Source organism: Corvus hawaiiensis, chromosome 10, assembly GCF_020740725.1.
Source record: "Corvus hawaiiensis isolate bCorHaw1 chromosome 10, bCorHaw1.pri.cur, whole genome shotgun sequence".
NCBI classification, from domain to species: Eukaryota; Metazoa; Chordata; class Aves; order Passeriformes; family Corvidae; genus Corvus; species Corvus hawaiiensis.
Window position 1 is genome coordinate 10,378,555 of NC_063222.1, and position 27,760 is coordinate 10,406,314.

A 27,760-nucleotide genomic window follows, 5' to 3' on the forward strand; every position below is an offset into this window, starting at 1 on the left:
GTTTAAGTGCTTTAACTAAGAGGAATGTGCTGCTGAACTGGGGACCTGGCACGGCACTGTTTGCATTTTTACTGTTTAAAAGTATTTAAAGAATAAACAGATGCCCTGGTATGATAAAGCTCCCTCTGCTCGCAAACAGCGCTGGAGCAGGCGTGTCCTTTTTGGGAGCAGAGAGCACCAACACTGCCAGCACACTGACCCAAGAGCTAAGGGCATCTTTAAAACACTGCTGCCTGAGCCAAGTGTTCAGATGTTCTGTGCTTCAGAGTGCTCAGGCTGTCACTCTGCTCTATCACAGACTTCATCTAACTTTGAAAGTTTAATCACCTTTATACAAGCTGTGAGATTTAAGGGATGAGTCAACTAATCAGTTTCAAATAATTACTCAATTAGAAAAACAAGTTGATGGATTCCCTTGAACAGAAGTAACACAAGGAGAATCACGAAAACTAACAGGTTTTCAAACAAACCAAAGACATTAAGGTGGGGTTTTTTTATAAGAAACACAGAAAATCGTGATTTTTGTTCTTTAGCAACTGTACTTTACAGGAAAAAAAAATCCCCACTGAAGTTTTATGATATACTCCAGTGAAAGCTGATTAATTGGCCTGAATCTCCACATTAACAAGCCCTAATCCTCTTGTCAGGAGACCTGCTTACAAGCTTCTCTCCCCAGTGGTGTAAAAGCACTGATGAGAACAGAGATGTGTATCTCAAAAGCACTGTCCAGCCATCCTGGGATTATCTCTCATCTCCTAAATCTTAACAGCTCTGTAGAAAGGCAATTAAACCTCCAAAGTTAGATAAGTCTGTGATAGAGCACAGTATCAGCTTGAGCACTTTAAGACAGAAAGGCCCAACACAGAGATCTGACATTACTGTTTAAAATGTCTATTTGCTCCTAACACAAGCATCAGCTCAGGGCCCTGGACTTTGCAAAGAGTGTACTTGTAATGTATCATAGAGCATCTAACATGTTATTCCCAGTTATTTTATACAGGCCAATGAGACATTGCAAGTTGGCTGAAATAATTATTACATTAATACCCCTTAACAAATTGTCTCTTGTCAAGAATTTGAGGACTGATCCTGCGCTTAAATACTTTAATGCTGTCTCTTTTGTGCAAGTGGAATTTCACTCCACAGCAGAACCCGGGGTGGCTGTTATGTTTTCTGCTACTGTTTGAACTTGTATCATGAGTGTGACGGAGCCACGTCGTGCCAGCAAACTAAACACTACAGTGTTTTTCCGGGCTTTTTAAATTCTTGCTTTAACTGTGAGCAGCCTGGAACACAATTAAACCTCCTATCTCCAGAGCTATAGCAAGATGTCTTAATATGGTTTAATCATCACATCCTCTCTAGATGGCTGTGCGACATTATATATAAACAACAAAAAAAAAAAGCTATTTTGGTCTCCCCAGAGAACTGCTTGACACAAAGGTTTTGGAAGATGCCTAAATATAGACAGTTCTGGTGAGATCCGGGTCTATGCAAGATAACAACTCTGCACTATTTTTGACTGTTTAACAAAGATGCTGGGAATACAATGACTTCAAAAAAATACTGCTTTGGCTCTCCCCAGCACTAAAGAAAATAGACGAGGTGTTTACAGAGTCATTTAGGCTGGGAAAAAAAACGAGTCCAGCCACTAACTCTGCACTGCCAAGTCCACCACCTGACCATGTCCCTAAGTGCCACATCTACACATCTTTTAAATACCTTTGCTTCTGAGAGACTCCCATCAACACCACTGTAAAAAACTATCAAACCTCTACTAAGTAGTACATCAATCAAAATAGTGGCATGCAAATCATGATCCATTAAGTACTTCACACTTGATTACCCACGACACTTTAGAGAGGGTCATACATTGATGAGTTGCTTCTCTCTTCTTTGCCCTTTGCTATTTGGAGCACATGACCACTTTTAGTTCATGACGAATGCAAAATTTAGCACAAAGCTCAACTGCAGCCAGAGAAAAACAGCCGCTCAGTTGTTTGTCCTTTTCTCCCTTAATCTGCTCAAGCTGCGTGTTTCTCTATTCTACACAGATCACACCTTTTCAGAAACATTGGGTTTGAGGCACACGAAGGGGCACCCTTGTTTAATCCTGGCATTCCCTACCAAAGAGGTTCTGAAGGAGGAAGAGGAAGACTCAAAACACCCAGGATTTCCCTAGATGCCTTTTTTTCCCCCCCAGCTCTCTCCGAGATGTGAAAAATCAAGCTGAAGTTTCACAGAATGGGTAAGGTTGGAAGGGACCACAGGAGGTTCTCTACTCCAACCTCTCCGCTCAGGCAGGGTCCTGTAGAGCACATTACTCAGGATTGTGTCCAGTCCTCTTCTGAGTATCTCCAGGAAAGGAGATTTGCCCCTCACTGGGCTAACCTACAAAGTCTCAAACATGCCAGGAGCCATCTGGAAGCTATTCTTCCACATTTGTTCTCACTTACAGCCTGAAGCTTCACAATGAGGCGCGATCTCACAGCTACATGGGAGACCACGATAGGTGTAATTCCAGGCTCTGCCACGGAGGCTGAGAACAGCTTGCCTGACCTGCCTCTGGCATTCATGGACACAACAGCGTGTATCACAGTCTTAGAGAGGAAAAATCATTCATTTTCCTCCCAGCTGATCTGGCCTCACCTTCTGCTCACAAACTTCCAGCTCATCTCTCTGCAGATCATGGGAGATTCCCGTGCTAGGGATAACCCTCTCACAGGAGTTAATGGCATGAAAGAAGCAGGGAGCAGAGGAAGAGAAAGCAGGGCTGTTCCTCTGGGCCCCCTAAATTGCAGAGTGGAACTACACAGGACAGCCAGTGTAAGCTTCAATATATCCCTGCCTCAGTTTATCCACTTGGAAAGTGGCAATAAGATTCACAATAGATACATCTAAAAGCTGTTGTGAGGTTTAATTAAGCAACAGAGCACTTGGAGATCTCCAGATAACAAGATGCCCATAAAACAAGAGGAGGTGATTATTTCTGATGAAACAAATCATAGCAACAACCTGGCTCAGCAGGGAATACCCAGGTTTGTCTCAACTCTCCTTTTATAGCCTTGACGAAGGAAGCTTGTGGAGATTGTTTACCTGTTCTTTTGCATCTCAGGCTTTGGCAGGATGTTCAAGAGGATGCAGCAAAATACCTGCATGGGCTGCGAGCTCAGGGATGTGAAATACAGCCCCTATTTAAAAATCAAAGAGTTAGAAATCTTCTGTCAACAAGCCTTCCAATAGAGAAGAATAATTTAGCAAGAATAGCTGAAATGTCCCACCTTAGGGTGATCTGGGTGGCTGTGAGGAGAAATGCGTTTTGGCAGTTCCCACATTTTTTTATCAAACTTCTGTTGTCTGGGAAAGAGCAGAGTGCCAGAAGCCCTTGCAGGTGAATACCTTGGCTGTTTCATGCTCATTTGATTCAGAGCAATAGCGTGTTTATCTAGATGTTTGGAAAGTTATTAATGAGATCAGCAAATCCTTTCCATGTATAAACAGTAAATCACCTTCAGCAATGCCATGTAAATTATCAAGTCAAGTGAGAACATGCTTATTTATCTGTGATAGTCTTTTATCACCAATAAATAAAAGCAAGACAGGGAATTACTGCAGGAGAAAATAGCTCTGAAGCACAGTCTGTTAGGTCACTGACAGAAACACCAGCACAGCAGAACCCCTGTAAAGTTGTGTATCATTACATCTTGAAGGATATGCCAGGAGTGGCACAACGCCAATCCAGAAGGAGAAGGAAAGCAGCTCTCACTGCTGACCCCATTCAGGTGCACTCAGAATGCTTTCCACCATTCTGGTGCATCAGCACTTGCTCTGCAGAGAGCAAATGTCTTCCCCAAGCCTGCACTCGGTGCCTCTTCATCCTCACACATCCCTGCAGAGTGAGGGAAAAGCACTGGATGTACAGAGGCTGGTTTGGTGGACCTGCTGTCACAGCCCCAGTAAGCAAGAGATTCAGAAAAAAAAAAGCCAGAAAGAGACCAGTTTTATGAGTGGCTGGTGGGGGTTCTGGATAAGAAGAATTCCGATTTGAGCTTGACTCAGCTTTTAAATCCTCTGCTATCCTAAATTCATAAGATGTATGGTATCTTTATATCAGAGCTCTGCCCAACCATCTTCCAGGTCCAGACAACCCACAGATTTACAACACAGCTGCTGCTCCAGGAGTACAGGATCTGGCCCAGTTGTGCAATGGGCATTTTAAAGTAGGGGGTTTTATGGAGGCAGCCATTTAATGAATACTTTAGGCCAAGTTTTTCTTCAAAAGTCTTTGTATGAGAAGGTAAATTAAACAGTATATGAAATTAAATAAAGTCCTAGGTAAAAGAAGCCAATGTCAGGCATGACCAAAAATATTTGGGATAGCTCTCTTCTCTCCGAGCTTAGTCTTTGCCAGACAGTTCCAGGGAGGCTCTCAGCAGACACACCAGTGAGCAGTGAATTTATGAGAGAATGAATTATGAGAGGATGGCAGGGCTCTCTGACTTGCTCCAGGGGAAGCATCCAGAGTGTGAATCCACCTGTACCAGAACAAAGCCATAGTGGCCTACATGGCCACAACATGGTGGAGGTGCCTGTTGCTCCCATGGGAGATGGAGCTCACACTCTAGGCATTGCAGAAGGCATGAACCATGGCACGATAACACAGTTTCAAGACAAGACCAACTCCAGCACGAGGAATGAGCCCACGGCTGAGCCAACTGCTGAAGCAAATAAAGACTTCTCAGGTGACTAGGTTAGTGCCAGCCAGAGCTGATAAACAAACAAGGGGTTTCTTCCCTCTCTCCATGCAGATCCCAGGATGCCAGCCCCATCCCCAGTGGGGCATTGGCAGACTGCCCCGAGCCTCCAGTAGCCCTGGTCACCAGAGCAGGTACCCAGAGGGCACACACAGTCCCCAGGCTGGGATAGAGGTCAGGACACAGCCCAGCCTGCAGAGCCTTCACCCCAGCAACGGTGACAGGCAAGAAGGAAAGCTTCCCTTCGAATTCCTGCTGGATGTCGTACAGCTGCTAACCAGGAGAAAGTGACAAAATAAACACAGTTTTGCTTCTAATCTGGAAAAGCATCTGTCTTCGACAAAACTACTGGCAAATAAACTCAACAATAAGATTCCATTTTGGCTCAGAGGCCCCCACAGTCAACATGATAGAGTTATTTATTCAAATATCTACATGATACATAAATTAGTGCAAGATAATTAAGAAATTAATTGTGGTAACCATGGAGCTATTTAGAAATGGCCAAAAGCACCACTGACTTCAGTCCAGGCCACAAAAATTTACTCCAGCAAAGAAACCTGGTGGCGAGGCTGGAGCTGGCATGTGACTCACATCCGCTCTGATCACCTCACGCTCTTCCTGATACGATAACTTATCAGCTCAGAGCTCTTATGAGCACTACTTTATCTACTCTCACTAAACCATACCAAGACTTAATTTTGCCTCAACAATTAACAAAATGCTATCACCAACATCCCAATTGTATCTAAGATAGCTTAGGAGAGCGAGGTTTTAAAAGGCTGTCGACAAGGTGATCTTGCACAAGTTAAACAAATTTAGTTGGGTATGCAAGACAATCTGTTTTCAGCATGTATTTCTCACTTTTCAAGAGATCCCAAAGTCACACAGAGTAACCTCCACTTCTACCTTCAGCCAAGACAGAAGACCCGAGGCAGAAATGAGTTTTTTCTCCCTTCTTCTCTCTGCCTCTGTCAGTAGGTTCTTCTGAAAACAGAAAAAAAAATCTTGCAAAACTTCATTGTCTTCCTGGTGTTCCTCTGACTGTCGAGTTTCATACAGTGAGGCACCTTACAGCTACAGATGGAGAATCCTCAAGAGCAGCCCCAGCATCCACCTATGACCAGAAGAGCCTTTCCCCTGTGCCCACCCCACAGAAGGGTTACTTGCACTCTTTCACCAGCAAAACTGAGTTCCCAGAAGATTTGTTAGGTTGCCCCAGCAAGGAGTCCTTCAGGGACCATCTGCTTGAATTTGCAAGCACTTCATCACTCGTTTACCAAAATTTTTATTAGACTATTAAAAAACCATAGGAGAGCCTGTACTCTCAAAAACTAATGCTCAGCTCAGCATAGTAGTTTTCCATGTTCCTCACTTGTAATTACTTAGTGCTTTCTCTTGCATGCATTCATTAAGAAATATAAATTTAAATAAACAAACCCCGGATTTTCTAGCAGAACCAAACCATTAAATTTGTACATAATCAAAACTTGAGGCAGTTAAGCAGAACAGGAGGAAATGTGCTGGCTGCAATGAATTAGTTATGGCGTGTCTGATGTGCCAAGTTTATTTTCAAGAAACATTTTTCCTATGTGAAGGTGCAGCCAAACAGCAGCCACTAATGGATCAGTAAATCTGCACTGTGCCAGGCAGAGCCCCAAATACACGAGATCAGCAACCAACTGGGAGAAGAGGGGAGATGGTTTTTTTGCTATATTTTATTCTTATGCATTTGCTTATGTTTTGTGAATGTGACACTTACAGCTATTTTTGCAGTTGCACCCAACTCATCATGGGAGATAAGCAATCTTTTATAAGACTGTATGAATCACTTTAGTCAACATGAAGTAGATTTTGGTATTGCAAACACTTAGTGACTTTATTTGGGCATGCACCAAAGAAGCCAGGGCCAGAAGAAAGAGCAGCTGCTCTGGTATATTAAAAGGTTTCCCAGAAATGCTGTCAAGGAGCAGCTTTAGCATCCAGACACCTCAGTAGTTACCTGAACACTCACAGAGCTGCTACTGACTCATAACCCAATTGCACTGGAAATTCTGCAACTGATCAGGGAGGAGGGGCACTGCCTCAGAGCTCCTCCACCTTGTTACACACACAGAGCCCATGACAAAGAGCATTTGCAATTCAAACCACTCACGGACTCAAGGTCAGAGTTTGCAAGTTTCAAGAATTCTTTTTAAGTGCCAAGTCTAAAGCACGGATACCAAGAGATTGATTTTTTTAGCTTCTACCTGAAGAAAGCAAAGATGAAGGCTATCATTAGTTCAGCTTCTTGAGGGGGACTTCCCTGTCAGTGTGTGTTAGTGACTCGTTAAACAAAATGTTTTGCAGTAAATCACATGGAAACGTGAACTCAGCAAATGCCAGAGGCAATGACAGGCGGATACGAATGACAATCAGAAAGGCGTGTTCGGATGCTTGAGGTATGAGCCATGATAAAGTGCTTGTGAAATTTCACCTGCCCGGATTGGAACAGAGGTTGTGGCCTTCAGGAAAAATAAAAAAAAAATTTAAAAAAAATTTAAAAAAAAGCACTCTTGATGTGCTAATTAGAAAGTAAACTCTACGTCTGAACAGACATCCAAATATCCCAGCCTCAGCGGGGAATAACCTAGAGATTGTGGGAATTAGTCTGAATCAGACCTCACTAAATGGTCATGGCAACGTTGGAGGACGACAGTGGAAGCCAACAGTTACTGCAAGCACCTCTTTAGTCAGAGGGAAGACTGAATTCTTTTCGCATAATCATTCATTTGTACTCACAGGCTTCTCAAACAGATTTAGCAGACATGGTTCACCTTCTTTGAGCTGCTTTTGACTTCTTAGAAAATACACGGAGCTGGTAACAATCCTTGCAAATTTTGAGAAAGAAAAGCAGACAGACACATACTTTAGCTGATTAAATGTTGAACATTAACAACATCCATTACCATCACCAGCAGCTAGAGATGACTAACAAAGAGGAACATGAAATCACATTACTGCATTCAGCAAACCTTCAGAAAATGCTACTTTTCACAGTCAAAAATAGCATACCTTACCAGCCCAGATTTCATCAGCCCATTCTGTCAGCAGTAAAAGCTGTTTTCTAGGCCACGACATTTTCCATTAATGCAATCTGATTTGCCATCACATTTTGAGAAAGCTAAGGTGAATGTGTGATCCTGAGAGAGGACGGTTGGTAATCCAGAAATGAAAGCCTGAAACTCCTCATGTAGGGCAAGGTCAAAGAACAGCTGCCCATGGAAACCCCCACGCAGAGAGACTTGCATACCATGCTCTAACTGGTATTCCCAGGAGCTTTGTACTAAGGGTATTTTAAATAAACAGCAATATATGTCTCAACAAGTGATTTAAAAAATGTGGAGATAATGACTTCTCATATGGCTTTATTACTGCTTGCACTTACAAATACGTCACCTGGGTAGTTTTTATCTCCCACATTAGTTGATATTTAGGAAGTTCTGATTATTACTCACACTGTTCTGAGTGTTATATCTGTTCCTAGCAACTGAGAGAAGAAAACAAGCCAAAATAAAACACAATGGTATTTTTGAAGCCACAATGTAATATCTACCTGGGATAAAATCCTGCCTGTGTGTTTTTAAGAACTGTGGTACCATAGAGAAGTAGCGATTAAAGAGCTGGTGGCAGTTTTTGATAAAGACAACTATCCCTCATAAGCTACTGGCAAACTAAACAAAAATTAACATGCTCCATAAAGCAATGAAAATCCAAAGTGTAAAGTAGATATAATGACTCAACAGCCTGATCACTGCTCTCATAAAACCACCCTCATAATGCATGGCCTGAGTCTCCTCACCTTGATATCACCATAAAATTAAGTAGCAAATCGAAATTCTCATCATTAGTGGGGTTTTACTGAGAGAAAAGTTGTAAGGCAGGAGAAGCAGAGCCAAGGGCTGTGTACTGAGAAGCCTCACAAGAAACCAGATCTGTGCACCACAGGAGTCTGAGTTTGGATCCATCAGGTGGTCCCTGTTCGGGCCAGAGGCCAGCTATCAGCACTGCACAGTCTGCACACTGTGTGCTGCTTTATCAATCCCGCCCTCTAAACACAACTAAGCGGGCACTGTCACTCACATCCTAGAGGCAAAGCACATCTCTCCTGGCAGTGAAAAAAAGCCTGGAATGATTCTCCGGTGGGTTAAAAAAAAAAAACAAACCAAAACAAACCAATAACCAGAACAAAAAAAAATTCAACTAACCAAACAACCCCCACCCCAAACTGCAGAAGGGAACAAATACCATGTAAACCCATAATTTCTGCATTTTAAACCTGTCTCATCACTGGGTGGACAACCCTCCTCTTTCCATCCTGCCCTCTGCACTGCCAATAGAATACTGCTTACAACTTGATGTGATTCAGCCTTAAGAGAACAGTCTCATTCTAGACTTGTACCCGGCTGAAAAGTTTCAAATGTGTTGTTAAGACTCAATACAATAAAACAACTGTCTTTGGTCTCCCAGATAACAAGGCTTTTTAGTGCTTAAAATAACCAATACGCATTCCATGCATATTTGAACACATCTTTGTATTAGTTATTTATAAAGACAACTTTGGCCCTCACAAAAGAGGCTGTTCATGGTCTTAGGTAATGCAGAGTATATTAATTGGGCAATACCTCATACTTATTTTGGAATGCTAATTTGCACAGAGCCCAGCTCTCACTGCACCGACTGTCACTTGCTGACTCTTTAGAGGGGTGGCAGTGAATCAGGAACTCAACAGCACATTTGTGAGGTGAATTTCAAGCATGCTTGGGTATCACAGTATGGTTTGAGCAGTGCCTCTGAACCACCAAAGCTGATGGGTTGAGATGTAACCACCTAGTGCTAGGTTGTAGATGGCATTGGCAGTTTGGGATCAGCTTTTAACTTTGGACAGAGTAAGAGAGTTCAAAAATTAACTAGACACTCCCTGCCAATATCTACCAACAAGCCTCTACCAGGAATGAAGCAGCTCTTACTCTCTGCTTATGCAGCTCATATCAAAGTTAGCCCTCAAATTCATGATATTAAAGAGTCCATGCTACTTAATAATTTGGGACACCGCCTGCCTGAAGAAAATACAAGCAGCCTGTTTAAACGAACGGAACAACCCATGAAGCACAAACCTCCCCAGCTTGGGTTGGAGCAGAGGAGCTCAAAGCAGCTGAGGATTTGCATAGATGCCACTGCACCCCTCCCTCCTGCTCTCCTGAAGCCATTCCTGAGGCTGTGCCCTGAGACATGCCTGGAGCAAGGCTGAGGAGGGAAAGTCAAGCCTGGCTCAGGCACCACGAAGCAGTACAAGCAACTGGAGGCAGCAGAGCGGTGCTCTCTGAAGCTGGAGATTGCTCAAGGAGCCAGGGCTCCAGGACTGAATGGGGCAGCCTCGGGCTGCTTCTGCTGTGTGCTGGTTGGCACCGGCTTCTCAGGGCCACAGAGCCTGCTGAGCCCTCTGTACTTGCCCTTGGGACTGCAGGGGCTGACTCAGCAAGGCTCTGGGTGCTTCGGGCTGAGAGCAGCCCCGTGGGAAAAGGCTTGGCTTTACAGCACCTCCAAATCTACTCTTTAGCAAAACCTGGTCCATAGCCCCACTCCTTTCCTTCCCTTCCCATCAGTGTTATCTGGACCAGAACTAGTGTTAGTCAAACCCTTGCTATCCTTAACAGTTTAAGTACATCAGTTTGCCAGACTTTGTCCCAGTAAAGCCACCAGCAACATACTCTGACTTGCAATGCTACCTCCCCTTATGCTTCCTTAAGGCACCCTTACATTGCCTTTCCTCTTTCTGAAAATGAAACTTGGCTCAATCAACACAAAATTAAACACAAAGAACCAGAAAGACCCTTCTTTCCTTTAAAGACTTTCCACTGACAACAGACAAGTATTATTGGTGACTGGTGGTTTTTATGAGCTGGGTAATCACATATAATTCTACAAAATACCCCGTTCAGGTTTCGATTATTTATGTGCTTCTTTCTTACACAAAAAGATGCACTGAAAGAGACAGAAGCTCTCACAGCCAAGCCCTGCTGCGAGCACCACCGCTGCAGCTCAGGTGAGGACTCTGGGCACCGCCACCTCCACTCAGCTGACACATCCTTTCTCACTGCTCGGGAAACATCACTGTTGACCCCAGCCCTTATTTCCTGCTACTCCCTCCCTGTTGCAATGGCATTCCCAGCAAGAGCTTTACATAACAGCCTGGGGTACAAGAAGAGTGACTAACTCTTTACATTTCCAGTCATACACGGTGATCTCCCAACAGCAACAGCACTGACAAGCCCTTCCTGCATTACTCTATTTAGCAGACATTTTTTTCTGTGGAAAGATGCTCGTAATCATATCTTAGAGCAATTAGAAACACAAATTGTTTTTCCCTTTCTCCTCCCAGGCACTGGCTGGCTGTACCCTTGAAGTACAGGCAGCCCAGCCAGGACCGGTAGGGCCAGGTGCCACAGGGAGCAGGGAAGCAGGAAAGGCTGAGGCCCCAGGGGATGAGACCTCAGCTCAGCCTGCTGGGATTCAGCAGGATTGCTCTGCAAATGAGGGCTCAGGCAGGAATGGCTGGGTCAGGACCATATGAAACTAAGCAGATGAGCAAGAAAGGGTGACTTTTAAATGGGGAAGAGCATCCCAGTGGCCAGGGCAGGTGGCAACCCATGATGAGAAGATGCTGCCCTCATTAGGGCTCAGTGTTTTTCAGACAAGGTTTACTGGACAAGTACTGGGGAGAACCCAGTACACCCACCTCACATGAAAAAGTGAGCTCCTAATACAAGGTAAACAGGGTCACTGTAAACTTATCATATTTTATTGCCTTGGTATTGCAGACACCCATGAGAACACCACAATAGTCTTTATGACTCTAAGAAACTTCAAAATGTTTATACTAAAATCAGCATGATCTCTCAGCTAAAAAATATACTTCCAGTTTTATTACAACTAAAATCCCAGTGATTTGGGTTGCATGCACATAATTCAAAGGAACAGTCCTTCTCTGGCACTTCCCTAAGCTCAGGAATTTATATTAGCAAACAAAGTAAGTGTTGTTGGTTGAAGTTACTCTTTGATCTGGTAAATAAATCCATAGTAAATTCAGGTTCAATTACAGTATTTAAATTTATGACATCTACAGTGCTTTGAGAAGTTAGTGACAAATGCCAGTTTCATACAGAAAACATGTATTAACCTGCACAAGCCATAAAAAAAATGAAAAATCAATTGGCTCTATACAGATGTATCAAAATGTACTTTGACAGTTTTATACAGTCTTTTACATGCATTTGTCAATACATTTGTCTGCAGCTGTAGATACTGTGAATAACTCACTGTTACAAAGAAATTTCTAGTTTGATACACTGAAAAGTAAAATCTGCTTTACTGATACACCTACATGCATATTCACCAATGCAGTCATTGTTACTGCCAAAATTTCATTTGCATGCAAAATACCTCTGGTGCAAATCACCAATAACATAAGGGAGCCCATGAAATGTTAAAGACTTCAAAGGATGAGAGAAAAACTATTTGCATTTTGGGCCTGATCCAAAGCACATTAAAGTCAAGAGGAATCCTTCCATTGGCCGCAACAGATGTTCTGACTCAAGGAAGTTTTCATGCGAGTCATTGACATAACAGCAGACCAGCAAGACCACAAAATCCACTTTCTGAAGAAACCGAAAGTTAACTTTGCTAAATACTGGTTTACTGCATGGCAGTTGTCTGTCAGTTTCTCCCAGGACAATCTCTGCTGCCTTTCCTGCTGTCCACAGCACATCTTTCTGTTTGATAGCCCACATTCATTCAGCTTTTACACCTACATTTTCTTCTCTCTTGTTCATGGCTTTTAATTTCTTTCTCACTCTGCAGATACATAACTTCATAATACTGTTGTTTAATTCCACAGAAATTACTTATGAGACAAGTATCTACACAGGACAATACAAAAACTGTCGAAATATGTTTCGATAAATCACTACCTATAGAGCATCAACTGCTTTCAGTTCTTGAAAGACTGCTGGTGGGTCTCATAACAGATGTAAGCTGCTAGCTGCTCATCTGTTTGAGAATAATAAGCTTAATCAATATTGCCTCAGCAATCTCTGTTCTATTCTATTAATGTTTTAGGTGCAACTATTCATATGGCATGAACATCATAATGGCTCTTACTCCAGGGCAGAAAAGAACCTGTTCACAGAAAGGACAGGAAGCACAGCGTGGTAAATGAAAACAAGTGACTGGACTTGCAAGAGTGCAGGTACCAGGCAGATAAATAATAGCATGTTTATTTGCATAAACTTGAATAATTTATTCCTTTTAGGAGGGAACATTTTTCCTAGAGTGACCCCAAAAGAAATGAACAAGTAAAAGGAGCATTTCTCTAGCACAAACATTATTAGCAAATGCCATATCTATTCTATGTGTGTCACCAGTAAGCGAAAACAAACCTCTGCAATAAAACAAAACAAAAAAATCCCAACAAATAAAAAGTACTAGGACATAATGCACATTTTTCTTCCTCTCTATACTTCAAAATCATAAGCACTCCTCATATTTCACGGTAAATGGTTTTATTTCTTGGTTCCCGCAGCTCAGGTAATGATGTCGTAACTCAAAGGTGGTGCAAGGCTCACTACAGCTCTGACCTCGTAAACAATTTTAATATCCCTTCTCCACATCCTAACAGATATAGGACTGCACCTGAGCAGACAATATCTCCTCAGGAGTTACTTGTTTATTCAACATTTAGGTGAGCACATGTGCTCCACATTAAAACCAACCTGGATGCAAAGAGAAGGCTTCTGTTGGCATAAGGGGACCATCTTTCAACAAGCTGAGATACATCTGCCAAGGATCTCAGGTGCACAGGAGGGAATGCAAAATTAAGCCAAAACACAGCACAGACCCACAAAGCAAGGAGTGCAGCACCACATCTGCTGCACACATCTACTCTGGGCTGCTCCCAGTGTCCGGGACAGCATTGCTCCAGAGCGAGGAGAGCAGCCTTGCTAGAACAGGGGCAGGGGAAGAACTCAGGCAGAAGCAGCATTTCTGCTCCTCTTTCCAGGTGAGCCAGTGACAGGCAGAGCTCTTTATGGCTACTCCACAGCATCCCTGACATACTCTATCATTACCATGGGCTCAGATACTCTGAGGGGATACTAAGGCCAGTAAAATGAAGCTATGACTCTCATATGTAGAGCCATGATTCACTGGAAAAGCCAGGGCCTGTTCAGGGTCCCCCCTCTGGCTCTGTGAAGGACTGGAACAAACAGAGAGGGTTATCCAAGACACCAAAAGAAGGTTCTGTTTAGTTGAAAGGAGCTGGTTAAACTGGAAAGCTGAAAGAGCTCTAGTAGCCAAGAGACCTCTTCAGACAAAAAGTTTTTCTTGAGGGAAAGAAGTCAGGAGACAGTATGATCAAGTCTCTCTTTCTAGGTCAGACCTCAAGAGCTACTTTTCAGCTGTAAGACAACGGTGATCCCATAACAACTGTAAGAGAGCACTTACCACAAGAGACATGGGTGGAGATGATCACAGTCAGCCTATTCCCAGCCCCACTGGAGGATAACCTGTAGTTAAACCATGCTACTGGGTGTCTAACTTACTCTGAAAATCCTCTGATACTGAGATTGCCCCACATTCCTGGGCAATCTGCACTGGCACTACAGATCTCAGTAATTATGATTATTTTTTTTTCCCTTGGGTCTAGCCTACCCTTTTGTTTTTGCAATTTAAGCCCATTATTTCTTGCCCTGTTTATCAGCTCTGTCTTGGCAGCCAACTTCTGTGCACCTCTGGTTAAAGAAGAAAGGTGAGAGACATTTCAAAGTATCTTCAACTTTAGCAAGTCCAACCTTTGAACTCCTAAAAATTCTGGTCAGTAAGCTGGAACACAGGCAGAAGGGATGCCTTAGTCTCTAAAGCCTGCTTAAGGGCTACAAATCCATCAGTCAAGCTCTGGACTATTAGGAAAGCCACTGCCTAGTGTTTCAATTACTTCCTTCCGGAGTAAGGCCAAAATAAGCTTGTTGATGTGAACAGGTAAAACAGAATCTCCTGGTTTCTAAAAAATCTCTTTGAGAAACAAATTGAGAAGTGTTCTCAAAAATTTATTTGTCCTTACCAGGAGAACTTATTTATTATTGAAGGTCTGCCTTCAAGACTCATGATGTTGAGCTCAAGGCAATAAACAATTTATTTTGAGAAATCACATACAGACTGAACAAAGATATAGGAATTAGAACCTAATACAGAAAGAAGAGGCAGGTCAAATCAGCACTGGGCCATCTTGATAGTATCTCTATAAAGCATCAGTAATGATTAATAAGCTTGAATTTATGCCATAGTTTTGGCTCCTCAGAAGGCTTTTACATCAAGAACAGCAAGAAAAAATACTTGGCAGAGGACAGGAGTTATTTTCCAAAAGTAGTAATGAAGTCTAAGTTTCTATTTCATTGGCACAACTCATCCATAGCCTCACTATCTGGCTGACAACTTCCCTGGACAAAAATCAGAGCAGTGGCACCAACCAGGGCCAGGTCTCCCGACTGTAGAAAAAACTCCTAGGAAACATTCCTAGGAAACTTCTTCCAGTTCCTGCCAACACTCTGGCAGGGGAGAGGAGGAGCTTTCATCCTTCTAATCATAAAGAGTCAGAGTATCACACCTCCATATACACTTCAGATTTTTTTATAATGGGCAAATTCTGCCCTCTTCTATACCCTGACAACCCCTACTAACTCTGACTGACATAGATACAGTATTTGACCTAAATGCATTTTAAAGCCCAACTGAGGTTCTTGCACTCTAAGCTGAGACAGACATCTTTTTTTTTTTTGTCCTACCCACAAGTCCCTGTGACACAATACTTCTGACACATTGCAAATTTCTAAAGAATTATTCCTTTCAAACAAGTATCTTCCTTGTTATTTAGCCAGGCTGAAGGGCAGTTCACTGTCATTTATGGCACAGGCACAGAGAGGAGTGAATAGCAATTACTCAGCATTTGTTAAAGTGAAGGCCTCACCTTTAATAATTGCACAGTCACATTTCTTTCCACAGGGTCAACCCGAACTCCAGAAAGGAGACTTGCTGATTGACACAAATATGTTTGTATTTCAAAGGGCAAACTACAAAGTCAAATAAAAGGCAATGTTTGCACAAGAGTTAACTTTGTCATTCATCATTCTCAAAGAGCTCAGCAATCCCATGGAAAAATGTCTCTCCTTAGCTACGGTAGATTTTTGACTCTAATACAGGTGTATGGAGAGGTCAAATTAGCATGATTGCTGCAAAAGGCTAGCTAAACACACAGCCACAAGAAAGAGGACTTAGTGGCGACCTTTAAAGAAGCAGGGGAATACAGTGGGCAGAACTCCTGCCCCCCACATCCCCACAGTGAGCTGAGAGCTGCTAAAAAACTCAGCACAATTTAGAACAGCAGGGTCCTCTGATTGCACAGATGGACAAACCAATGCCCAACCAAACAGGAAAGAGGGAGGAGGTCTCCTTTTGCACACTCCCATACCCCAATTACAGTTCATCTCGAACTAAAAACAGCAGCTCTGCACAGTCACCATCTCAGCGCAGCCTAATGGGCAGGAGATGAGATAATAGGGCCACATACTGCTCTTGGGACTGCACCACTCCTGTTAAGACAAGGGCAGGTCCCTGCAGTGCTCGACCAGCCCACAGTGCACCTTCAGCAACCTCTGTCACAGCTAGTGCTGCTCTTCCACAGCAGACAAGGGCTCTTGCCCCTTCCTGGAGCTGGCCAGCCACCTTCCTTGGCAAAGCTGTGGCCATGCTCCTTTCCCTTCTGCTGCTGAGACTCTACATGGATTTTGTTCTTCTTTCTCTCCCAAATTAAAGAATCCTAAAGCTACAAATGCGTGCTTTCACAGTGCCCACAACCCTTTGAGTTCACTTTCCCAAGCTATTGGGTGTGTTGAATTTAAGGTTACCAAGTACATTAATTCTGGGCACATTAAGCCTGGGCACTGAGAGCACATCTTCAAAGAGCCACTGAGAACTTTAAGGTGAATCAACTAAATGGATAAAGGATCTGCACATGGGAAGATTCAGACGAAAAGGATGGAAACAGTCTTGCAGGTATTTAGTGATGCACCTTCAGTTATACACACTGGCTTCAGCCCTGTAGCTGACTGCTTTCAGCTTTCTTCTCCACACAGAGAGGCCTTTGAACCTCAAAGCATTACAAAACTGTGTACATTATCAGCCATGTCTACAGGCATGTGTGTTGCACTCAGCACCCACTGAAGTGTCATGTCCAGCCGAAATACTGGATCCAGTATTTTAATCTTGTATGGATTTTTGGAAGTAGTCCAAATATGGGTCAGCCTGACACAACTGCACCTGGGAGTAGCAGAGGTTTCTAATGTGCCATGGGAATGACTTCAGCAACACACCACAAAAAAAGTTCTTTCACATTAAGCGTAACTATTGCTACTCTAAGATTAAATATTACCTGGAAATTACACTCATTAACTGCAGAGTCCTTGATTAATGAGCAGGTGGAGCACATACAGGGACCTGGTCCTGATTTCAGCTGTCTTATTAGCTCTACCCTGGAGACTACTGATCACCACAAAAATAAAAGAGGAAATCCAAGAACTAATTACTAGTGGACAAAATGTGTCAACCTAGTAACTGTGTTAGGGTACTTCAGAGATTAAGGGAAGGCTGGCAGATGTGCAAGATGCAAATACTGAAGCCACTAAAAAGAAACAGCAACAGAACTCTGCTATCTTCTGGTATCTCTGGTGAGCGAGACTGCAGGAAGCCTCTCAAGAAATAGTCTCCATTACAGAACAGCTCCAGAGCCATTTTGATTACTGCAATCATGTCAACAGTGATGGACAGAGGAGGACCCTCTGGTGCTCCTCCCACTCCCAAGGCAGGGGCTGTCTCTCCTCAGAGAGCAGACACTGAGCTCTGCCAAAGGCCCAGGAAGGGAGGTCTGTATCAGTGAGCAGGAGTCTGGCAAAGAGAAAGCCAAGGACAGGAGAGAGCATCCCACGCCAGCTCCCAGAGGGGGCCGCTGCAGGTGTGAGGGCACACGGGCTGGGGCTCACACAGGGAAGCCACAACCACCTTCTGCAGTTTGTCAGCAAACACAGCTGAACCTAAGCATCTCCTGCTACGCTTACCCAGCAGCCACTGCCTCCAAGCATTTCTGCCAAACAGCAGGGACTGCCCACACACTCTCTTTCTAATTTGTGTTTACTTGTCTTTTCAAACAGCCCAAAGAAATCTCCTACACAGAGCAGCTAAGTACAACAAAACTCAAGCATCAGAAGAGTTCAGCCAACTTGTGCCCTACGATTGATCTCCTGTTTCTCCCTCCACTTTCCTTCTAATCCTGTTTATAATTACACAAGCTGTCTGATCTTCCCAAAGCTATCAATTCCCTCAAATCCATTTTCAAATTGCCATCCTTGAAAGAGCCTGGGCACCTGATCAGGCAGTCTCAGCTTGACACAACCCACTCCACTATTGATGGCTCCCCTGAAATGCCGGGGTGCAGCTGGCCAGACCCTGAGTAAGGGCTGCCAAGACCCAGCCCCGCAGAGATCAGGCAAGGAGAAGGTATTGATCCGCTCCCTTTAACATGCTAATTTGCCCAGTGGCTGCTTCAGTCATTGCCAGGCTGGACACTTCAAAAGGAAACTGTTTTCAAAGCAGCGATGTCTTTTTCAGCAGCAGAAAAACTTAAACTGAAAACAAATGAATTCAAGCCCCAAGTTCACAGAAGCACTCGTAGGTATTCTTCAGCTCCCCAGACAGAGATGTTTGATGTATGGAAAGACAGACTTGTTAATTAGGGTTATTAAAATGTGGCCTGGCAAAAACCCTCTGGGATTTAAAATAACAAAATCAACCCCCTCTAAGTGCACACTTAAATATAAAGATAGCCTGTACTTGTATCAAAAATATTCAGCCATAACCTCTGGAAGTGTTCCATTTATTCCCCCACGCACACAGTTCTTGGGACAAGAATAAAATGTATTTTAAATTAAATTTCTGTAATTCAATTTCTGTAATTCAGCATCAACACTGGAGAACATTTTGGCCTTTCCTAGTATTGATAATGGGGAAAATAAAGGCAATTGTTCAATCCCTTCAGACCACTGAGAACACACAGTGAAGGCCAGACAAAACCCTCGGTGTGACAGAGACATTATTAAAGTATTTCAGGAAGCAGCAGCATTATTGACTGAGGCCTCTGCCTCAACACTCACCTTTCAATCACGGGCTAAATACAATGTGAGGAATGGATACAATGGCAGGTTTTAATTAACGGTCTGGGCAAGTACTGAAATATGTCACACACACAAGTTTTGCAGATAGAACAGACATCAACTGAGTGTTTTGCATCAGTGTTTGTGACTCACATCATGCTCCTAGGAAAACCTGATACGAACTGTGAAAAGCAGGAGAGCTCTCCAAGCTAAGGGAGATAACAAGCTGCAGTTCTGACCCACAGCATACTACCCTGTTGTCAACAACTGAAGAGCCAGAAACTTGAATTTCCCTTGAAATATGTCTTTATTTCCAAATGCAGGAAGAGCTTAAGTCACCAAGCTCAGCCTGCTCCTTCTCCTCTGGACCCTGGTCCAGGACAGCCACAACCCACTGAGCCCAGTGCTGGCTACACCACCAGCACCAGCCACCCTGCTCCAAGCTCACCTGTCTTGGCACAGGAGGGAATTTAGGATGCTGCTGACCTCTAAGCCCTGGCTGCAGGGGACAAAAAGCTGCAGGAGAGAATAGGCAAATGGGGAGAACTGACTGTCAGCCTGCCATTTGCGCTGGAGCAGGCAGCAGCATCACAGCAAGCTCATTCACAGAAACAAGGCATGAGGAGATAACAGAAAATGCAAGCAAAATGGAACTTGCTTCCTTGCCACTAAATTGTCAGCTTTATGGGGACTTCATGCTGAATGGTATGAAAAAAAAATCCAATTTGCTTTGAAGCACATTAGTCTAACATCCTAATTATTGTTTACATTGCCATTTGCCTTCTATTAAGAATTGAATAATTACCCAGCACTCCATAGTTTAAAAATACAAGCAAACAGGATTATCTGGGTAATTAAGACACTGTACTGCAGCTTTGTAGTGTGGCTGTACAAAGCTTTCACATATACAAGCAGAAGCAATAGGTATTGATCTCCTTAGCTCAAACGATGTTTTGAGGATGTGCAAGATGGGTCCCTCATCAGGAAAAGGTGAGCAATAGATAACTTTTGACAAGTGAGGAGGGGCAGAAGCTATCTACAGCTAGGATGCCACATTCAACCTTCACTCTGGTCTTATCTCAGTCACAGACATCCTGTGTGCCTCTGGGAAAGTTACCCAGTCCATCCTCCAGCTGCTGCAGTACAGAAGCATCCTTCCTCCTCCTCCTCCTGCCCAGCACCCCCACCTTTGCCCAGACTGCCTCTTCACAGCCCAAGCTGCGCAGCACCAGGCCCCCATGAATACAAAGTCTGTTTCCCAGCACACCTCTTTCAGTGGGTTTGTACCGATTAACTCAGTGTTAGTGAGATTTAAACCCAGCCATCTAAGGGAAGTACAAAAAGCAGACCAGCAAATGGAGTTTTTTCTAGGCATCCATGACTAAATGACCCAAAGCAAATACCAACTGTATAGTATAGCTTTTTTTTTTTTTTTTTTTCTCCCAACCTTAATAGCCCATCCATATTGTACTTTGAACAGCATGACCTCCCTTCTGGGTGACTATTAGGACAAAAGCAAAGTTTTTGCACATTCCTTTGTTGTTTTAAAGAGCCCTTCCTCCATTTAATTACACCACCAGGTTTCACACTGCACAGTTTACTACCCCTGTGAAATTACCTTCAAGTTAAACACTAATTGGACATCCAACAAAAACGAACCCCCCCCACAACCACGTTTCTCCTTCTGGTTTCTCACAGGATGCACACCCAACACGATCAGGGTCCCAATTTCATACCACTGATTTATAAAGACACAAAATGAAAAACAGTCCTTTAAAGAAATACAGTACATTCATGCAGCATGTGTTCTAACTTATATCAATAAACCTTTCAACAAATCCTTCTGAACAAGCCTGTGTTTTGGGAGCATTTAATGAGCCTCAGCTTTATTTCAAGCCAAAGGCAATGTTAAGTAAAGTTGAAATAAAGAAAGTTAAAAAGAAAAGAAAGCCACTAAAATCAAAAATAAAATAAAATATGGGTTCTTGTATAATCATGAGGCTTAAGAAAGCAGAACTTTTCTCACAGATTATTTTCATTCAATAAATAAAGACAGAAGAACATTTCTGTATGTTTACTTACCCAAGTGCTGGGAGCCCCTTTTCACCACACTCTAACCATGGGCCAAGGCCAGCCCAGACAGCAGAGGGAAGGACACTTGCCCAGGCCTAAGCAGGTACTTGGCACAAAGCATAGGAAATGTCAAAATGTAATGCAGCTTTCTCATGTCCCAAGTGCACACTTGCAGCCCAGAGGGGATCCCACCTCCTGAACCTCACCATCCCCCCAGCTGAGGATGCAGCTACAGAAGAGCTTGGTGATCACTGGTGAACATCTGGAGGAGATGACACCCAAGGGCCTGCAGCCCCTTCAGGCATGAGAAGTGGCACTTCCACACCCCAACCATCATTTTACACACGGTCAGGGTTTGAGCATAGCACTGTCCCACACACCAGCTGGAAAGGAGCTGCACATAGGGGCAAGAGCAACAATCAGCCATGGTCAAGACATGAGGAGCACACTGAGCAAATATTACACTGTCTCAAACAAAGAGATCAAAAAAAATCAAAACAGAATCCATTTGCATAAAATCCAAATCTTTGAGCTCTGCATAAACAGAAGGAGATTTTGGCTGGCGTTTCCAAAGGAAGCTCTTATCTCCTTTGAAATGGGGAAATGGGTGTGCTACTTTGCATGAGGGTGTATACAAAAGATGTAAATGAGGAATTTGCTGCATCCAAAAGGCAAAGCAGCCGACAGCTGCCAATCCCTATTCACAGGGAGAGCTTCCCCAGTCTCTAGCAGGAGGAAGGAGAAGGGAACCAACATGTTTGCTTCCCAGGGAGGTGAAGCAGGCTCTGAATATTCATAAAATGGCCATTTAGTCATGGGAGTGTTAATTGTCTCTAATTCACAAAACTGTGTGACCTCACCTGCTCCCTACAACATATGAAAAGGATGTGGCATAATGGGACGAAACGAGATAAAATATTTATCTCACAAGTTTGGGGGGCTTTTTGATGCAGTCTCAAAAGACCTTAGTGTACTGCTGAGCATTTCTTTAATCATGTCTCACAAGCACAATGAAGATCAAGCTCAGTGGAGCATATTATTAGACAGATAATAACCCTTACCCAGGCAAAATCTAAATACTGAACTCATCACACAGTGGATGAGTTGTCTGCAAAGTTTTGGGTTGCTGGGTTTTTTTATCCTAAAAGAACACACAAGAACCAGAAGATGGGCTGGAAGTCCCACAAAGGACTACCCAGACCTACCATGAAATCCATACCACCACAGTAGCTCATCTGGCTTTGATTCTGAGGACCATGCTTTTTACCAGGAACACACAGAGTAAGGACCAGATATTGCTCCCCTGTGTAGCAGCAGAGTCTTGTCAGAAATTCAAAGGGAAGCAATCACAGCTTTTCTCCAAGCAATACATGAAGGGACATTTGCTTGATAACTGTAACTTGACTTCCGAGGAGGCCAGGCAGGAGAAAGCAATAGAACTCCTGCAATGACATTTAAATGCAGATTTTGAAATGCACCAGGTGGTACAAGAAAATCACAGAGGGAGCAACCCTTGGAAGATCTACTGAGCTACACGAGAACATAACATAACCAAATCAGCAGAGAAGAGAACCAACTAAATTTGGTTCAGACAGACTGTGTTTCAGTGTTGCTCCCAGGCCCCGCCTGTAGCTTCCGTCTTCTCAGCTCCTTTTAAAACCTAACATGTTGAGTCTGTGCATTTTTTCCCCTGCCAAAAATAATCAACCTGGGGAAAAAAAAAAAAAAATCCTTCTGAAATCTCTAATCTGCAGTCTTAGTCACCCTTCTGATCACCCTTTTGTGCAGCCAGACTGTACATCAGTGCTATTCTGACAAAAAAGTTATTACTAAAATGGGAAAGTACACACAAATTACTTTACTTTCCCACCCCTAAAAAACTCACCATCCAAGAATCTTATCACAGAAAAACATATAATTAGACTGTAACCTTCTGATGTAAACTGAACTGCTGCTTTCAATGATCACAGCCACTCTTCAAAGCCTCCGAGATAAAAAGAATCTTATCATTCAAATTATTACTTCTTAGGGATGCTCTTATCAAAGTTCGAAGGAAAATTCTAAAAACAGCAGTGATATGAAACCAGGACTGAGCCATATTTTAAATGACACTGGATTTTCTGCCAATTGGCCAATTCACAACTCAGAAAAAGCAAGTGTAGATGAAGACAAAGCTGTTGGCTCTCATAACCTTTACAATATCACAGTAAAAATCTCAACTGTCTCATATATTTATACTAAATGGCAGGTCTAAAATTGAGATTTGTAATTTCACAGCATCAAAATCATCACAGATGGCTACAGTCTATTGCTTCTTTAATCTGTCTTTTCTCCCTTCCTGCTTGTTTTCCCCCTCCTCCTTTGAGTTAGAAAGATATGTGCTTTATCATAAAGAAATTATAACTAAATCCAAACCATGTTTTATTAACATGTAACAAAACAATTTACACAATGATGTGTACAAGTGAAGTTTAAAATTACTTTATGTCTCAGCTTTGCCCTAAAGCACTAATTGCCTTAGCCTTGAGATGTGCCACTATTTGGGATAGTCATCTTCCATCAACAATATTCGACATTCATGTTCTCCTAAATAGATAGCCACTAACACAGAACATTTGAGGGAAAATAAACAGTAATAGAAATAGCAAATTGGATTTTTTTTTTTTGCATCAAATTCACAGCTACAAGTTCACCTGGAAGCAAAGAATCAGAGCTCACCTAAATTTCTACTGATCAGGACCAATTTTGCAGAACCACTGTCAAGACACCTGTGAAGCTTCCCAAATAAAAATGGATTAAATGCTTAGCTTCTTTTCCTTCCTGTCCCAGGTTCTTAAATATATACATATACACATACAATTATGGATGTTTGGTAAGACAATCATCATCAATAAAGTCAGCTGGGAAAAAAACAGCAGTCAGAGAAAGGACAGTTTTTTGTCATCATACTCAAACACCTCCATACCACCGACACAATTTTTAAAAAAATCCCATTTGAGGTCAGAAAGTCATTAACTCCCACTACAAGAACTTTAGACGTGAAAAGGCTTTCCATTACGCTTCCCACACATACATCAGAAATTAGGCAAAAGAATCTCAAGGAAAATGCATTATTTAAAAATTGGGAGGGTGAGTGAACTTGAAGCAGCTTGCAGGACAAGCCAAGGACCAGCTGGTCTGTCACAGCACTGTGTGGCAGAGAGCAGGTCACAGGAGACAAGGAGCTCCAACACAGACTGGGGATCTCCCAACAAGTGCAAAGCCCCAATCCACTGGCCCGAACTATTCCTGCCCACTGAGCTTTTGTCAAACATTTAAGATCTTAATCAATCCTAACTCTGACCCTAGGATCACAGGGGAAGATGGATGAGGAAACGGACAACCTCTGACCTTTCCTTGTATTTGTCCTGCCACAGTCAACCTATTGAAAAACAATTGAGGTGGAACCTGCTCACCAGCTCCAGTCCCAGACCAGCACCCTTCCACAGCCTTTCCCAAACTCAAAGTCTCTTCCCCTGCCCCCAGTCCTCTATATCAAAACCACAGGAATCCTCCTCACTTCATCCTCCTCCTCCCCTCCAAAAACCTGTCAGAGCAGAACATTTGCTAAACAATTAAGTTAAGAGGGGAAAGAAAAAGGGAAACCTCATTCAGTGGTGTCAAAGGCCAAACTGCTTTAACAGCCTCACTGGAAACCAGAGAGGAGCTGCACAGTTCTGGTGAGCTTCATGAATTCATCAGGCGGTGCTTCCCAGTAAACTGTTCTGGCTGGAGAATGGCAAATGTGAGAAAAGGAAACCACAAATAACAGCTGATGAAATGAGTTTAGCACTTTCAATTATGCGCTGGCTCGAACGCTCTCAAAATGACTAGCACAGGCCAACTTCCCTCTGGAGAGCCCAAGACACAGAACGTTTCTAACACCTTTGTCAATATGGCATCACCTGATCTTCCTTTTAATTGGGAAATGGAGAATTGGGTTTCCTGAGCCCAAACGTCCCCAGATGCAGCTGAGAGCCTTTAGGTAAGCTGACAGTCATCCCCCAGGTCTCGTCCAATGCTACAAAAATAAATTTAAAAAGCATGCCACTGTAATCACTGCCCATCAACAAAACCTCAAGAGATTTCCCCTGAACAACACAGGATTTGTTGGACAATTAGCTCACCACATCTGGGCCACTGACACTGAAAAATGGATGATCTGTGTCAATCAGAGTGACCCAGTGCTATCCTAATGGGCCTTTAGGAGAAGGTGGAATCATCTCTGTGCAATAAACCAATAAATGGGTTTATTCACTTCCTCCTCTCACAGCCCAGGCTGGTAAGGTGTCTGGAAGCTTTGCTCAGAAGTTATTGAGCTATAAGAGAGTTATAGCATCTCCCCAGCCACCAGCGGCTCCCCCGGAAGCACCCAGGCAGTACCACAGTCACAGGTTCACACACGTCATAATAAACAGGCTTTCAAGTTTCCATCTGAGGGGATGGAAAAATCAACAAAAAAACCCCAAGAAAAACCAGAATATTTCACCCCAGAGAGGTATGTCACTGTCAGCTCATTTTTCAGTCCTCTGTAGGGCCAATGGCAATTTTGTTGCCACTATGCCACACTGGGCATCTGTCACAGAGCAAAAACTCAGGAAATTAAGGCTGAAGTTCACATGTAGTGGTTTTTTTCCTACCAAGGTTTAATTTCAATGCATAATAAAGAACTTCATATTGACTGTAAATTACTATTTAAAAGAAATCAAGTAGGACATTCAAAAGACACCATTCTCTTAGAAGTCCATCACAAAAGAGCCAGTTACTTGTTTTGCTAACTTGTTCTCAGTCTCAAGATGATAAAAATGCCCTAGTAAAAAACACACCAAGAAGACATGAAGCAACAGACTCCAAAGAATCTTTTCTAAAAACATGGTTCCAAATCTCGAAAGAAGCTGAGCACCTTCAATTCAGCACCCAGCAAAAATTAAGCTCACTGACCTGTGCAAGAATCCATTTAAGTTTGATCTTAATTTATGCTTACACAAGCAAGAGTTTCAAAGCAGAAGCTAAAGATATTTTATTTATAAACTCTCTTCTCTCCTTCCCTAACCTTCTACAGCTTCTTTATTCAGAAAAGGGAGGCAGAGACTATAGGTATTGAGGTTTTTTCTTTTAGGCAAATCTGTCTTTTATACAAACTTTAATCCCTAATTCTGCAGCACACAGGATGGTGTGTGTGTGTGTGTGTGGGAGGGTGGGGTGGAGACTTTTAGCATTTCTAAGAGTATCCTAGCACCTCCATTATTTAACTGACAATGAAGACTCTCTGAGAAATGAAAATATTTAACAAAGGCAGCAGAGTCAAATATCAAAGGGTACTTAGTGCTAAAAATTTGCAACAAGTAAAACACCAAAGACTTCCACTTCCCAAAATGGGAAAGTAATCCAGCTAAAACTCCTGTCCTGCCTCCCAGACTCGTTCTTAGCCTACCGCATTACCCAAAGTCGACTTTGCCAGAATTTCCTGCACTTAACAAAGTTCTCTTTAAAGATTTGTCTCTTCAAACAACAGTAGCTCAACTGCACTGCTTTGCAGTCATTCACATTTTGGTGACTATCACGAGCCAAATCAAATTTAGGCATCTGCTAGAAAATGTGTTTCACCTTCTGCCTATTACAGCAGTATCATTTGTTTTGCATTATATAATGCTTAGCCTTGCCACCTGGAGCTATTGGACTTCTTCATAAACCCCTCTGTCCCACCACATCCCACAGGGCTGCTAATCACTGGCTTTAGTCCATTTCTCTCATCTCTGATTCAATTATGCATTCCACTAAGCCCTAATGAAGAGTACAATATGGCTCATCCTACCTTGGCATTCTCCATTGCGCTCCTCATAGCCAGCATTGCACAAGCAGTTGCCAATGGGCACCAGCCATTCGCCATCTGCCCCACAGTACATTTTTGGCACATCCTTCTCTTCCGAGTTGTTGACACAGGAGCCACGAACCTCCACCAGCGAGGAGGTATCAGCGCCAGTAATGGTGTCTGGAAACTGCGCCAGGTTCCGAACCGTCAGCGGACACTTCTTATAGAACACACGGACAGAGACCAAAGCAATGCAGGCACCGACGTCCTGAAAAGCCAAATAAAACCCCTTCTTGCTGAGTGGTCCCACATCCCGGATCTCTGTATTCAGCTTCATGATCCTGTCGCCAATGTCCACCTGGGTGAAGCTCTCATCAGCAGCAATGGTGTCGATCTTTGCAAACTGGCTCTCACGAATAAAACGCTCCTTATCATTGTTTGATTCATAGTAATAAAGGTTGAAAGTCTCTTTGCAAGTTCCCATGACACCCGGCAGGCTGTTGCAGTCTCTTAGCGTGAACTTGATTTCAATATAAACCCTCTGAGCCCCCTCACGGGGAATCCAATCAGTTCGTAACCAGTTATTCTGGCTGGGCTCCATCACGTTGCAGACTTGATAGGTGCGGATCGGAGTGTTCTTCTCATCCATGATGCTCACTTCCTCCCACTGCAGGGAGGAAAAGGGGGAGAAAAGCACATCAGTACTAAAAGGAACAACAGAGCTTCACAACAAACAATATGCACTTGTTTCAAAAAAAACAAACCGAAAGACCAAGCCATAGCCAAGT

The 27,760-nt window shown here is 43.1% G+C and overlaps 1 protein-coding gene across 1 annotated transcript in view; it reads right to left on the reverse strand.

Annotated features, from left to right (window-relative positions):
* Positions 1–27,760, reverse strand: part of EPHA4 (EPH receptor A4) — a 104,594-nt gene that overhangs the window by 71,482 nt on the left and 5,352 nt on the right. The window contains exon 3 of the mRNA XM_048314392.1: positions 26,976–27,639. Coding sequence (XP_048170349.1) covers positions 26,976–27,639 — 664 coding nt within the window. The remainder of the gene's footprint in view (positions 1–26,975; positions 27,640–27,760) is intronic.